At 48.2% G+C, this 13,416-nt stretch overlaps 1 protein-coding gene across 1 annotated transcript in view; it reads left to right on the top strand.

Moving 5' to 3' along the window:
* Positions 1-910: 910 nt before the first annotated feature.
* Positions 911-13,416, top strand: part of LOC144146275 (monocarboxylate transporter 12-like) — a 40,559-nt gene continuing 28,053 nt past the window's right edge. The window contains exons 1-5 of the mRNA XM_077678236.1: positions 911-1,223; positions 3,743-3,886; positions 4,023-4,083; positions 10,343-10,587; positions 12,117-12,390. Coding sequence (XP_077534362.1) covers positions 1,016-1,223; positions 3,743-3,886; positions 4,023-4,083; positions 10,343-10,587; positions 12,117-12,390 — 932 coding nt within the window. The 5' untranslated portion in view covers positions 911-1,015. The remainder of the gene's footprint in view (positions 1,224-3,742; positions 3,887-4,022; positions 4,084-10,342; positions 10,588-12,116; positions 12,391-13,416) is intronic.

The following is a 13,416-nucleotide window of genomic DNA, read 5'->3' as shown; positions in this document are numbered from 1 at the left end:
AAAATGAAGTCAACTTCGTTTTTTGTTGTACCATCGGGACGTTTCCATGTCCATTTTCAGCAACCTCAGGTTATTTCTCTCTGCACATCCCATCAGTGTATCTCCTCTACTGTTGCGATTGTCTGTATCTCCTCGTCTGTTGCGAAGTTCCCCACTGACATTTCTCCCATGTGCTTATTTACGACCTTTGCGTTAAAGTCTCCCATCCCAAATGTGAACTAACTTGTTGCTTTCTTCATTGCTGATTCGACGTCCTGCTGTCTACAGCTACGTCGTCGTAGCTGGTTTCTTGTAGCATAGGCCTGTACTATCTTTATACTGTATCGCCCGTTTAGCTTGATTACAACAGCCGCGATTCTCTCGCTAATACTGAAAAACTCCACCACGTTTCCTCATATTTCTTCGTAGATTAAAAATCTCACCTCGTGTTCTTCGTTCTCCTGGGGTCCAGAAAAACAGAATATGTCCGCTAGTAAGCTCCTTGAAGCCTTCTTTCGTCCTTCTAACTTCGTTTAACCGTACAATATTCCACGTAATATCCGAGGGCTCCTTTTGAAGTACTACTAAGCTTCCCTCGATAGACAGAGTGCGTGCGTTGAACGTTGCCAGGGTCAAGTTCCAAAAGTGGGCTGTCCGGACCCAGAGATTCTTAGGACCCTATGCTGTATCGCTGTTCTCACAGCCGCCGTGTACAGGGGCTCTACAGCTGCTGGGGACTGAGGGCCGAGAGTTGAGTTGGTATGTTATCGGAGGTGGCGGCCGAATTCCACACCAGGGGGGTCAGATCCTTCTCTGGTGAGGGAGTGCATGTTTGTGTCCCTATTACCTGAGAGCCTTCCTAGCATCGTTGAGGCTTTCTAGTTTAGGGCCTTAGGTATCCGGGGTGATGGTTATTTCCAGGGAAGGCAGCGCTCCATACCTTCTTGCCAAGGTTGGGCTTTCTCGTCCTCTGAACCCGCCTCGTGAGAGACAGCACAGTCTTCCAAGGGCTTTTCTGCCTTCTACAGGAACGGCTATGCCACGTTCGAGAGCAGCGCGGTCTCGCCTGGACAGCGGGCGCAGCTGGTTGGTCGCTGCGGCGTGCAGCTGGTGCCTGTTCTGGACCTCCATAGTCAACCGCTGCGCCGGCGTTGTCTTCGTCGCCATCATCAACGAGATGGGCGTCTCCCGCGAGGCTGCGTCGTGGCCCTTCAGCCTCCTTGGAGCTGTTTCGAACGCATTCGGTGAGTGCGACGTGATGGTATCGTGCGAGAAAGCAATTGCTTCGGCTGTTGGCTGCATGTGACGGAGGGGAAAGTTCGATATTGATGGCGCGATGAAGTTCAACTAAATTCCCCCTGTAAGGCTCTTTCATACCCGACGGAACAGACGCACACTCTATGATCCCGGCGTGTTTACGCAGGCGTTCACAGGGAAAAATCCACCCCCTCTCTCACCACTCCGCGTATGATGGGGCCGTAGGCACCAGAAATGCCGGCGCTGAGTTTTGGGAGCACCGCCGCTAGGATGGGGGACAGTTCGTCCATTGCACAATTGAGGGCTGCTTCGACCGCGGTTGCTGGTGACTCAGCTGTCTTATGTTCACAGGTCTGCGGACTCACTCATTACTACACTCACTCAGACTTATTAGAGATCGAACTCACACCTGAGTTTGAGTTTGAGTGAGTGTGAGGCTAGTGTGGCATCGTGAGTTTGAGCCAGAGTAAGCCCGAGTGAGTTTGAGCCCAAGTGATCTAGAGTGAGGTTGAGTGCGAGTGAGTTCGAGTACGCCTGAGCCCGAGCGAGTTCTGAGTCCATTTCGAGTTCTGAACCGGAGTGAGTTTTGAGTCCATTTTCAGTTGTTAACCCAAGTGAGTTCTGAGCCGGAGTGAGTTCCGAGTTTTGCGCTCGCAGTGAGTTTGAGTGAGCGTAGATGAGTTGCTCAGCAATCAGTTGAGTTTGAGTGAGACGTGATTCCAAAAATAAATTTTTTTGTGAGTGAGCTTGAGTGAGCTGGTCCAACTTTGCTGAGGTATGCCTATATTTGCAATCACAGTGCACACCACTGGTGGTAAGCTAACAGGTTTGGTGGGCATGCACACGGCGCTTCTCATTTTAACACGCTCGAAGGTGTTTGTTCAGGTGCGCTGTTGGCGAATTTTACGTTCCACAATGCTGGTGATTGGCGGTCCGATGACCTGGCACTTTGGCGGCAGCAGCCACTGCCAATGGCAACCGTAAAGGCTGCCCGGCGTGCTCACCGCATCCGTCATCAATGGTAACTCAGATAAGAGCGAGATACAAAAGGTAATGCAAGCTTCTGCAGGCACATGCGCAAGTAAAGAGTATGGAAGAGGTCTACTGTGCTACCTGCAAAGTTGTAGACATTAGGGAAGCATTTCTCCAACGGCGAAGAATTTCTCAACGAGGGGGGGGAAGGGGGGGGGTTTACTTGTGCAGTTTGAATACAGTGATCTAGAAGCTTTAGTGTAGTATGGGCAAACCTTCCCCGATCCCATTCCCGGAGGCACTGCCGACGGTCCACGGCTCACGCTTTTGCCGCCTGCTCCTCACGTTTACGCACGGAGGCGTGGCGTGCGGTGACGTGAAACACGGCGCGGTTGGATTTTCGTCTCCTTGTAAATATCCCTAAATGTCCAAAAGGGCTGCGACAAAAGGGCTGCGCCAGTCTGATACCGGCAAAAACAGTTTGGATTTGAACCAGAGCGTTCTAGGCCGAGGAGGTAACCATTGCCTTGGCAATGACCCGTCCAAAAACTAGAACGATAGTGAGCGACTCTAAATCGGCCATCACAAATTTCGACCGAGGGAGGATCTCCAGCGCCGCTTGGTGTATCCTCGCAAACGTAAAAAAAACTTTCCAACCGAAGAGGTAACGTTAGTGTGGACACCAGCTCAACGGGGACTCATTGGTAAAGAGAAAGCACATGCGACCACCCCAGGTCTTACAGTCCGGACGATCGCCGCCAACGCCGCCGCTGCTGATGTCGAGTCACCGGCCTCGGCCTTGCATGGCTAACCTCTTTCCCAAATGACGGCGAACGAACGGCCGAGTGGCTACAGCGAAATCACGCAATATTATAGACTCGAGAGGCAGACACCTCCTGCGGATACGCACCTAAAAAGAAAAGAGGAGATTTACTGGAGACGTTTGCAGATGGGAGTTTTCCAGGACCCAGTCCTATATAGTAAGTGGCATCCCAAAGTTGTCGATCCAAATTGTAAGAAATGTAAGGGTCGAGCGTACCTCGTCCACGTGGTGTGGGCTTGTCCTTCATACAACAAACCGCACCGTAACGTAGCATCCTGGGAGGCACCCCTCCTCAGCCGAACCTCCGAACACCAGTGCAAGATCATCGGTCTCGCCCTATAGAAGCCGCCAAGTCCCAAGGGATACCGACCGACTGATGGGGGAGGGGGCACCTAACGCTCCTTCTTTGTCTGGTATGTAAGAAAGTTTTGACTTACTGGTCTCCCTGATGGCGACCCGTACCGCCCCCAAAACTGTGTGAACCCTTACAACCCCAACAACGGCGAACGAATCCCTCACGAGAAAGCTGCGCGTTTCAACCATCGTTGTCGTTAGACGAGGGGGCGTTAGTTTTTTCATACTCTTTGTCCTTGTTCCCAAAGTATCGCAGTACTAACAAGTAACTAGCCTTTCAGTAACCGGTATGAGCCGCAGAACTTTGTAAGAAATGACATCGTTGGTATATGCGCTAACAGCCACGTCTTCTTTCAGGACTTGTGTCTGGAGTCCTATTAAGGCTACTGCCACTGCGTTTAGTCGCCATTCTCGGGAGCGTGCTCGTGGCTACTGGCATACTGCTGAGTTTTGCATTCTACGGCATCGTTGGGATAACCATTGGCATAGGCGTCATAACCTGTAAGTACGCTGCCGACGTGAGCTCGCATCGATTGCACGAGATATAACAAGCTTTATTCACTCTCTGCAATGTGCGGAAAGTATGTTGGCCATATACAAGCGAATGAATAAGTTTCTCTTCTACTTGCTTTTGCAGCAATCGGCCAAGGCCTAACGACTCCCTCAAGTATGATAGCCATCAACTCACACTTCGAAAAGTATGTGTTTTCTCTTGGTTGTATGGTTACTTCTCATTTTATGGCTTTATTGGCAATTGTAGCATCCCAAGGAAAGTAAACATGGTGAAGCCGATGACTTTGCTTTAAAAGGCGAACTAACCGATTTTTGTTGTGTGCATGCACTGTACCTTACAATATAGTCCGCCTTATGTGCTCCGTCAGTTTCAGCGCGTCATTTAAAAACCGCTTAAAGGAATAGGAAAGTCTGCATTTTATTATTGTTTTAGCTACGAACAACCTTCTAAATACTTGTTTTTATCTCACGTACAGTTATATGTAGGAAAACGTATGTTGCCAGAACTCGTTCTGGCACCTTACTTGAGGCTGGAAGATCTGAAAATTTCGCTCTCATACCATGTAGGGCCCTATCAGGAAAACCGTTTCGGTTCGAAATGTTTTGAATGATGCCCTCTCATTTAAAATAGACCACATATACTTCACAAAAATCGGCGGGCTCTCCCTTTAAAGGTTGAGGTGGGACATTTAAATTTTTCAATTTACCTTTAGGTTTGTGAGACAACGTCGAGATTTGTAACGTAAACTTTCATCCCGCAATTTTCATTCAGTTTTCCCGGTCACAGTTATGTTTCTGATTAGGCCAATTTTCTAAGTTTTTGCTCGTGCACAAATGAACCCTAGTTTTTATGAGGCCTAACTGAGGAACGGTACCGAGGTTCTTCTTCCATGCTGCACTTTGTTCTTAGACTAAGTGCTAAAAGTTGCATATGGCGATGCAGGAGATCTTATTGGGTGGCATTACGTGCCACACACGGCAAAAATGTTCAAACTAGACAAAAGAAATTGGCACAGCCTGCGCTAGTGGCGCATCGCTGGAGAAACAGCATAGCTGGCGGCCCCCCTTCCTTCGTCGGAGATCCGGCTGTTGCACCTCACATAGATTTCCGAACTTGCCTCTGAAAGTTCTCCATGAATGCCAGGGCCGGATAGTTTTGTCGGCAGGCTTTCACATCTCTCCCAAAGTGGACCCCGTTAGCACGCGCTAGAACCCGCGGCAACCGCCTTCGCAGACTCGGCGTCTGTAGCGCGAACTCGGCGTCTGTGCTCCATACTTCAGGCACAAACGCACGTGAACTGGCGAGGAGAACAGCACGCAAGAGATCACTCCAGAACGCTGGACGGAGTGTCCCTCGAAGGTCGAACTGGTTGACACCGTGTGCTCCTCACGAGGCGCCCGCTCACGCGCGCTCGGTATATTTTCTTGGTGCTTTTATCGAGATCCTGACGTGGCGCAAGCCCACGCGAAAGCCTGGACGACGCCAGACGCTACTCACGAGGCGCGCGCCCACGCGTTCGTTCAGCCGGGCGGCGTTTTCTGGTAGCGCTCGACGGTGGCCTAAAAGCCTAACCAGCTCTGCTGTTACAAATTGTGCTCTTTCCCGCACGCCTCTCGCAGCGAAGGCTGTAAACACTGCTTGTGCCCTATATATCTCCGCAACACTTTTTCAGACCAATATAACCTACTTAGTTCGCATTCACGATCTAAAACTCCCCTTCCTACCATCCGCGGTGGCTCAGTGGCTTAAGAAGTTGTGCTGCTGAGCTTAAGGACGCGGGTTGGATCGCGGCCGGGGTGGCTGTTTTTCTAGGGGTGGCGGAAAGAGAGAACAGCTGTGTGTCTAGATTTAGGCGCACGTTAAGGATCCCTAGGTGGTCAAAATTAACCCTGAACCCTGCACTACGACGCGCCTCATGTGTTGCTTCGGCGGGTTAAATCCCACAATCAATCAAACCCACCCTTTCAAGACAAAAAGATACGCACACAAAAAAACATACACATACATATCAGGATTTGGTGGCGCCAATCACTCAATATCCTGCGAAAGCTGCTGCAAAGCGTCGTGTCCTCCCTAATGCATGCGGAAAAGTTCTATGGGTATGTAACACATGGTAGAGATTCAAAGCACATACGCACACTCTTAGGCAAAAAGGACTAAAAGTTCGTCCTTTCGGGGACTAACGGCCTCTGCCACAATCATTAGTCCCTTTGGGGACTAACTGCGAGGGGACGAACGGTTAGTCCCCTACCCGGATGGTCCGTTCCGATACTCCCCAAGGACGAACTGCGTAGAGTGCAGAAAAAAGAAAAAAAACGCCAGCAGCGGCAGGGATCGAACCCCAGACGCCTTGAATTATTCCCAAGGAACCCGACGCGCTATCCGCTAGACCACGTCGCCGGACGGTTCCTGCGGCAGATAATATTCAAGTGTACAGGGTGTAGTTCTGTGCATAACGCAACAGATCCATTGCAACTGGTGCCCGAATTTCTATCTGTGCAAGCGAACGTGACCGCGTTTTGCGCCTTGCGCTTAGCGCTTTGCTAGGTTTAGGGACTATTGCTCAGTTCGATTCGAAGTAGAGCCTCACAACCATGGTTCTTTCGTAAATAACAATCAACGCGTCGTCGCCTAGTTGAGATAGGTAGCTGGGCGATCGGACGACTCATTTGTTTCCGCACAAATTAGCGCAAGCTAAGTGCTTTCTTAGTGTTCGATACATATGTTAAGTGCTCTATGTAACGTATGTGAAAGGTGTCGTCTGTGTGAGTGTCAGAATAAGGAAACATGCCATATTTTCCTGCATCGGCGAAAGCGAATTTGGTGTTGCTTAGCCTGAATTCTTCAAATTCGCGTCGCTAGACGATTGCGACTGCGAAATGCAAGCCGGTTTTACAGCAGTTGCAGCATTGTCATAGCTTTGGTGCCCAAGGCAATTATGTACCGAGTGTAAAAGATAACTTCGAGACGCTTACCTGTAGCGAGCATTTTTGTTTTGCAGTTGTCATCAGCAACATGCGTTTTTTCTAGTCTGTTAAACATATACATATTCATTACGCTCAGGAATCCACTTTTGCTATTGTCACTATTTTTTGCGTTACTGTTAAGGCGCTTGAAAGCTTTCATTGGCCGTTATTACTTTGCACGAATCGTATATGCAACACAGCGTATCAACATAACCTCGCCGAGGAGCGTATGGCAATCGCGCTTCGCCGCTCCTTGCCATTACCCGCCGCTCTACTAACCCTAGGCGATTTTCTTATAACTAACATCAATATTTTCTCCCGTGGCACCATCTAAAGCACACAGTGACTGCAATGGCTTGTGTTTTGGAAATATAAAACTGTTCGCAGACATATGCGCGAAAGGGCAATGACGACGCCATTAGGGGATTAACGACGCAGCAAAGAGACTAACTGCATGCGTTTCGTCTTCCCGTTACTCCTTATAGATCGTCGGGGACGAACAGTTAGTCCGCATTTATGCACACGGCACGTACTCTGCCGCAGATACTCCCCTTGAAGATGAACGGTCGCCCGCGAAGACTAACGGCTGTATTTTAGTCCCTATTTTAGTCCTTTTTGCCTAAGAGTGCAGGATATAGAGTACGGGCGCAAATTTTAACACGAACGTGTTTTATTCCCGGATAGACGAAGAATTCGCTGACGTCATATTCGTCACGGAAGTGACGCCAGTACAACCAAGCAAGCGGGCTGTAAAGGTTGCGGCCCTGCATACCCAGTCTTCTTGAAGGGGAACCAACATTTAGTACTAAAAAGTACATTGTACTTAGGGTTGTTCGTTTTCAGGTTTTATATTTTAACACGAAAGTCTCTTATTCCGGTATACCACAGTATTTCTCTGGCGTCATATTCTTCACGGAAATGGCGCCAGTACACCTCTGCCGAAGTGACCCGCCAGCAGGACGTCGCTCGCCAAGCACACCCACAAGACAGTCGCCGACCCGCAAATCATGCTCAGCTGCAGATTTCGCTGCACATTTCACTTTCGTGCTTCACTGATTCCTATGACAGAGGAATCAACCACAGTTCATTTTTCTGAGCAAACCGCCCAATGCTTTTGCTCTGAGTAATGGATTTACGCATTCACTGTTTGATTGATGCATGACTCGGTATGTACCATGGGCGGCTGCGCCTGTACGAACGCGCGCCACAGCAGCATGCATTCCTGTTGATAAAGCGAGAAATGCAGCCTAATGCACATCCATGCAGCGGAATTGTGATGGCAGAAAATTTAGCTTACTTGTTAGTTAGAAGTCTTACTCCTCATTGGAAGCTTGTGACCTTGAATGCCCCCGGCGCCATCACAAGCGGTACACATTCACAAGAAAGGCCCGAAGCGACTCAAAGCATCGAAGCTGCAGATAAGAAAGAGGTGATTGATGATTACAGAAGCAATTAAGAATTGATTACTGATTAAAAGTAAGGATTACTTCGGTGGGAATAAGATGTGTTACGAAGGAAGGGGGTCGATTAAGGTGGCTAAAGATAGCTTAAATGTGAAATAAGGAGAATAAGATGGTTCAGTGGTTGTTTAGTGATTAATAGTAACCAAGCGTATGGTGGGATTAAGGTCGATTAAGATACATGGAGGTAAATTAAGATAAATAAGGGTGAATCAAGGTGGTAGAAAGAGTAAATATGATTAGGGTGGTTAAAAATGGACTAAGCCGAATTCAACTGGACTCAGGTGAATTAAGATAGGTGAAGAGAGGATTAAGGTGGATTAAGGTGGATTAAGGACGTAAAGTAGCGGGGCTGCTTTGTCGACCGGTGGAGGAAAATTTATAAGGTACCCCTCATAATCGTACGTCATGCTTTCGCTTTCAAAGCACGTAGGTACACTTAAGCACCCCTAGAATGTTTTCATTCCTCTGCATTGCTTCATGCAAATGTCGTGTCTTAGTGAATGCACCTTCCTTAGCATATTTTACCCTTTCCTAAGCCGAAAAATGTAGCAATAATTGGGCTGAAACCTGTCTGTTTCGGTTGCGAAGCGAATTGACATGATTTCAAAGCACGCAGCAAACCTTCTTTATTGATGTGAAACAGTTGCGTAATATTCTTTAAAAAAATGCATGTGCCAGTGAAGTGATGCACGGGCAAATGATGCGAGTTTGTTGTTTAAACTATCAAATTGCTTTTAAAAACGATAGGCGATGAGACTACATTTCACATGAAACTTGCTCGTTGTCAAAACTTCTGCCTTCCGACAATACCTATAAATTCCCACTCCGCGGGCACACCCACCCGTCATCTGTGTTTGGGCTCATAAGTTGTCTAGAAGCAGAGTTTAGAACGGTGGACCTGCTCCTTTGTTCGTAGCGCGACCCAAGGAGACACCTCCTTCTACCAAATGTACCATGGACAAGACCAATATCCTCCGCATTCAAAAGCCTGCTTCCCTTTACCCACGTCCTTTCGCTTGATTCAGCCAACTTCATCCAACAAGCCTAGAGCCCGCCTTTCCCCATAAAGGTTTTCCACCTCTTTGTAATCTTACATCAGTCGAAGCTAGACAAGTAGGCCTTTTTAATGATACATTATATATGTGGTGCGGTCTGACGCGCAAGAGCAGCCACGCAGACATCTGGCAGAACTTACTTTGCACTGTCACCGTGTCCAGGAAATGTAGGTATCCGATTTCCGGAAGGAAAGAAAGGTAACTATTAAAGAAAGGTAAAACAATTATGTTCCTTTTTAACCGTTACAGAAGTGTACCGAAGAATACTATCGGTAGTGCTGTCTGTGGTAAAATCATGTTGCGCGTGTCCATTGCGCTGGTGCGATTCTCGAACGCTATCGGTTGGTGTTGTACCTCTTCATTGTCTTTCGTTGGAGCGCTTTGACAGAGATGACGTACTTAAAGGGACCCTGCAACCCTTTCGATAAGCGCTTTCACTCTTTCCTTCGCGTCTGGAACCACTGCGAAAGCTATAGTTACCGCCAGCGCAGAGCGGCACTGCAAGATTTGCTCGTCGTACCGGATATGCCTTCCATTTCTGCTTTGTTTTTGTGGCTTTTTTAAAAAAAAGTTGCTATCGAAAAGCGTTCATTGCTGCAACTGAAGGAAACCCGGCCAACAGCCGCTACATGGCCTCAGTGACGTAATTCGAGCCGTCGAAGAACGTCAAGACCGGGAAAGAGAAAAAACTTTTCAGCGAGTTTACAAGTTATCTGATGGGCATGTAGCAGTAATTTTTGGCTGAGATACTTTCCGACCCCCTAATCTAAGTACTGGGAGTGTTGGGTGACTACGTTTTGCAAGCATTTAAGATGAAAAAAAAAAGATGAAGAAAGTGTTGCAGGGTTTCTTTAAGGAAAGTCATTTTTGAGAGTATTTGGTGGCAGACGCACGCAACTAAGCCCAAGCAGATTGTGTAACTCTCCGGGTTTTTCCCTGTTCCTAACTTGTTTTTGCAGGTACCGCGCTACAGGAAGCGGGATCAGTTACATCGGTAGCACGCTGGTCGCAGTTTTTTTCCCTCCGCTGCTGGTCTACTTGAACGACAAGTTCGGGCTGCGCGGCACCTTGTTAATAGTCGGTGGAATGACCCTGAACGCAGTTCCCGGGTCGCTGCTCGTCTCAAAACCTGAAGACTTCTTGGGAAGCAGGCGCAGAAGGCAGCCTGTTGAGATTGAGCTTAAGGACACTAGCAATGAAAATGGCTACCGCAGCAAGGATGAGCATCAGCAACTGAATGAAGCGGCACGTATTACCTTTTCAATGTTCGAAAATGATACGGGCGACGCTTCGCACTTCACTGATGTGTATACCGAGTGTAGCTACAACAGACTGATCTCACTTAAAAGATCGCGAAGTGTAAACGAAATGGCCTATATCGGTACACACAAGTGGGGTAAGTACAAATGTACCACTCGAGAGGCGGGAGCTGTATATTAAAACTTGAAATGGCAAAATTGACAGAAGTTATCGGCTCCCAATGCACTCTCCCGCGCTATATTTTCTGACATCACGGATAGCGGATGCATTGTGAAACGCGATTGGTGGAGTTTGCGGAAGAATTCTTCTGAAATAAAGAGACATGCAGGGATATTTAATCGTAAAGTAAGTGTAATAACGGAACATTTGCGACGCACTTGCTTTTTAAAAGAGACAACCCTCAGGTGGCAAACATTATAAGTTGGGATGCCTTACCACAAGCTGAAGGTTCTTTTCCTGTTTAAATTTCGTCTAAATGCTGCACCTTGCAGTACAAACACAGTCAGAACGTGCGTGTGGATAAGTGTGAGAGGCTACTGCGCCTCCTTGCTGCAGGGGCAAACGCCAAATATATTTAGCGCAACTGGCTACGCGGCACCAAACTTCATTGCCGTCCCATTGAGTGCGTACTTTCTGCGCCAATTCTCACAGCTGGCAACGCCACGGGGAAAAGCGTTGCCAGGGTGGCATAGATGGGTGGGGCTTCATTGCTGACTCTGCGTGGGCACCGCCATACAAAAACGGTTTCAAAGAGGCCCTTTCTGATTAGCGTCCGATCTATGCGGCACAAGTAATCGAAAGGCGATGAAAACGCTCTTCCAGGAAAATGGCGACTATCGAGTAAAGTCAGTCCCCGCGACTTCCTCAGGGTGTTTTGTGATGGGCTCTTAAACGTCACGAAAAATTAAATAGAGAAAGCAGAGAGAAGTACCGGTCTAAACTATTTATTTCTCAGCAAAAAAGGTATTGTTGGTCATTGAACAAAAGCTTAAATGGCTACTAAACTTATATTTTATTAGTTAAAACTAATTGAGAAATGAAGGCTGGCAGTGTGTTCTTTGAAAATAATAAAACAATTGTGATACGCTCTAATATATGGACACGCGGGCCTCTCATTAGAGAAGCGAATGTGCTATGCCGACTAAAACAATCCAGCATTGTGCGATGATTGACGGCGAGAGTGCGGTTGAGCGTCATCTGCGGTGGTGGCACTGTCTTCAGAAGCCTCGGCGACAGGGTTTCAACAGGTCGGTCGCACCGCCAGAGCTGCCGTAGTATTATACGAAAATATCTTGCCGTGACCTGAAACCCCCGGGCAGCTGTGGGCTGTTGTGAGAAAACTCTCAGTGAAGGTTTACTCGGTACATTTTTGTCTGCAAGCGAAAAAAGTTGAAATTAAAGCATGTAGAGCTACCAGTACATGCGCACTTCACTTTCAACCAATCTTTCAGGTGACGCATGATGGTCCCCAAGGAGAACCAACAGAAAAGAGAGAGAGAAAAGCCTGCTTCGCCTTATTGCGGAAGGAGCTTAGGTTCATGAAAAGCCCCATCTACTACGTGATCGTGGTTACCGGAGTGGTATTCGCGTACAACTTAGTCATGTTTGGTGTGACCGTCGTAGATCACGGCACGGGTAAGGGCCTGACACGTTGGGTAGCTGCTGCCCTCCCCTCCTGCTGCGGCGCTGGAGATATTGTGGGACGCACCTGCTCCGGTATTCTCTCGGATAAGAAGATTTGCCACAGGTGAGGGTCATAAATACCAAAAACAACGCTTTTGTTTCTTTTGGACGCTGATATAAACTCGGAATATCGGTGGCAGGTTAATGCGGAGAAAACTAAAAATTTGGCCTAGAAACCATTTCGTATAGATAATATTCACTGAAAAGTTTATCTGTCAATTTCTTTGCTTGGCAACACTGTTAACGGTCCCTGACATGGCCGAAGCGCCACGGACATAGTGCGGCTCATGCCACTGCGCTCGCACGCCGCAGAAAAAAAAAAAAAAAAAAAAACACCGGCTTGCGTCGTCTCCTCCGTTTCAATCCTATTCTCAACGGTGGTGTCAATAGAGATGTTATTAATAGCACTCTCACTGGAGTCGAACCATTACCTTGGGTTCGGTGGGGTAGGGTTTGCAACGTACAACACACATCATGTGCTCAGCACGGACAAGTACCGCCATCCCGCGGAGCCCGACGTAACCAGTGACGGCGCACTTACATGGTTGCCTGCATGCGTGCCTCGCCAGTGAATAAAACCTATGGGAATGCAAAAGCATTTTAGTTCCTAGGTGGGGAATGTTTTCCAGTAATGGTTTTACGTACAGCACCTCAGTGGGGAGATATATCCGTGGCTACAACTGCGAGGAGGAGGGGGGGGGGGCGCTGGCGGTGTTTTAGCGCGATCACTTGGCAAGTGGCACATCTGTCGCTGTGCCACTAAATCATGTTCTGTCTCCGAAGCAAACCTAGCCCGGCAGGCAGGCCGCTGCCGCAACCACGACCGAGGGGAACTTTACGCTCCACCACGTGGCGCTGCGAATGCCCAGGCGTTGTCTTGCAACGCTGCGGCGCGCTACTTTTCTGTCTGTTATATTTTTTACGCATGGGACGTGGTTGATGTCTTATTACAGAAAGCTGTGTATGGTTGAAGTTCCGTGATTTTTCATTTCGGTTAACCAAACTGGACGGCCCATATTTGCTTCGCGGTTTTTTGTTTGTTTGTTTGTTACTTTTCATGCTTGATTGCTCTTGTTTGACTGAGTACTTG

Source organism: Haemaphysalis longicornis, unplaced genomic scaffold, assembly GCF_048455015.1.
Source record: "Haemaphysalis longicornis isolate Haplotype H1 unplaced genomic scaffold, Haemaphysalis longicornis Haplotype H1 scaffold_7, whole genome shotgun sequence".
NCBI classification, from domain to species: Eukaryota; Metazoa; Arthropoda; class Arachnida; order Ixodida; family Ixodidae; genus Haemaphysalis; species Haemaphysalis longicornis.
This window is presented reverse-complemented; position numbering and strand designations above follow the sequence as displayed.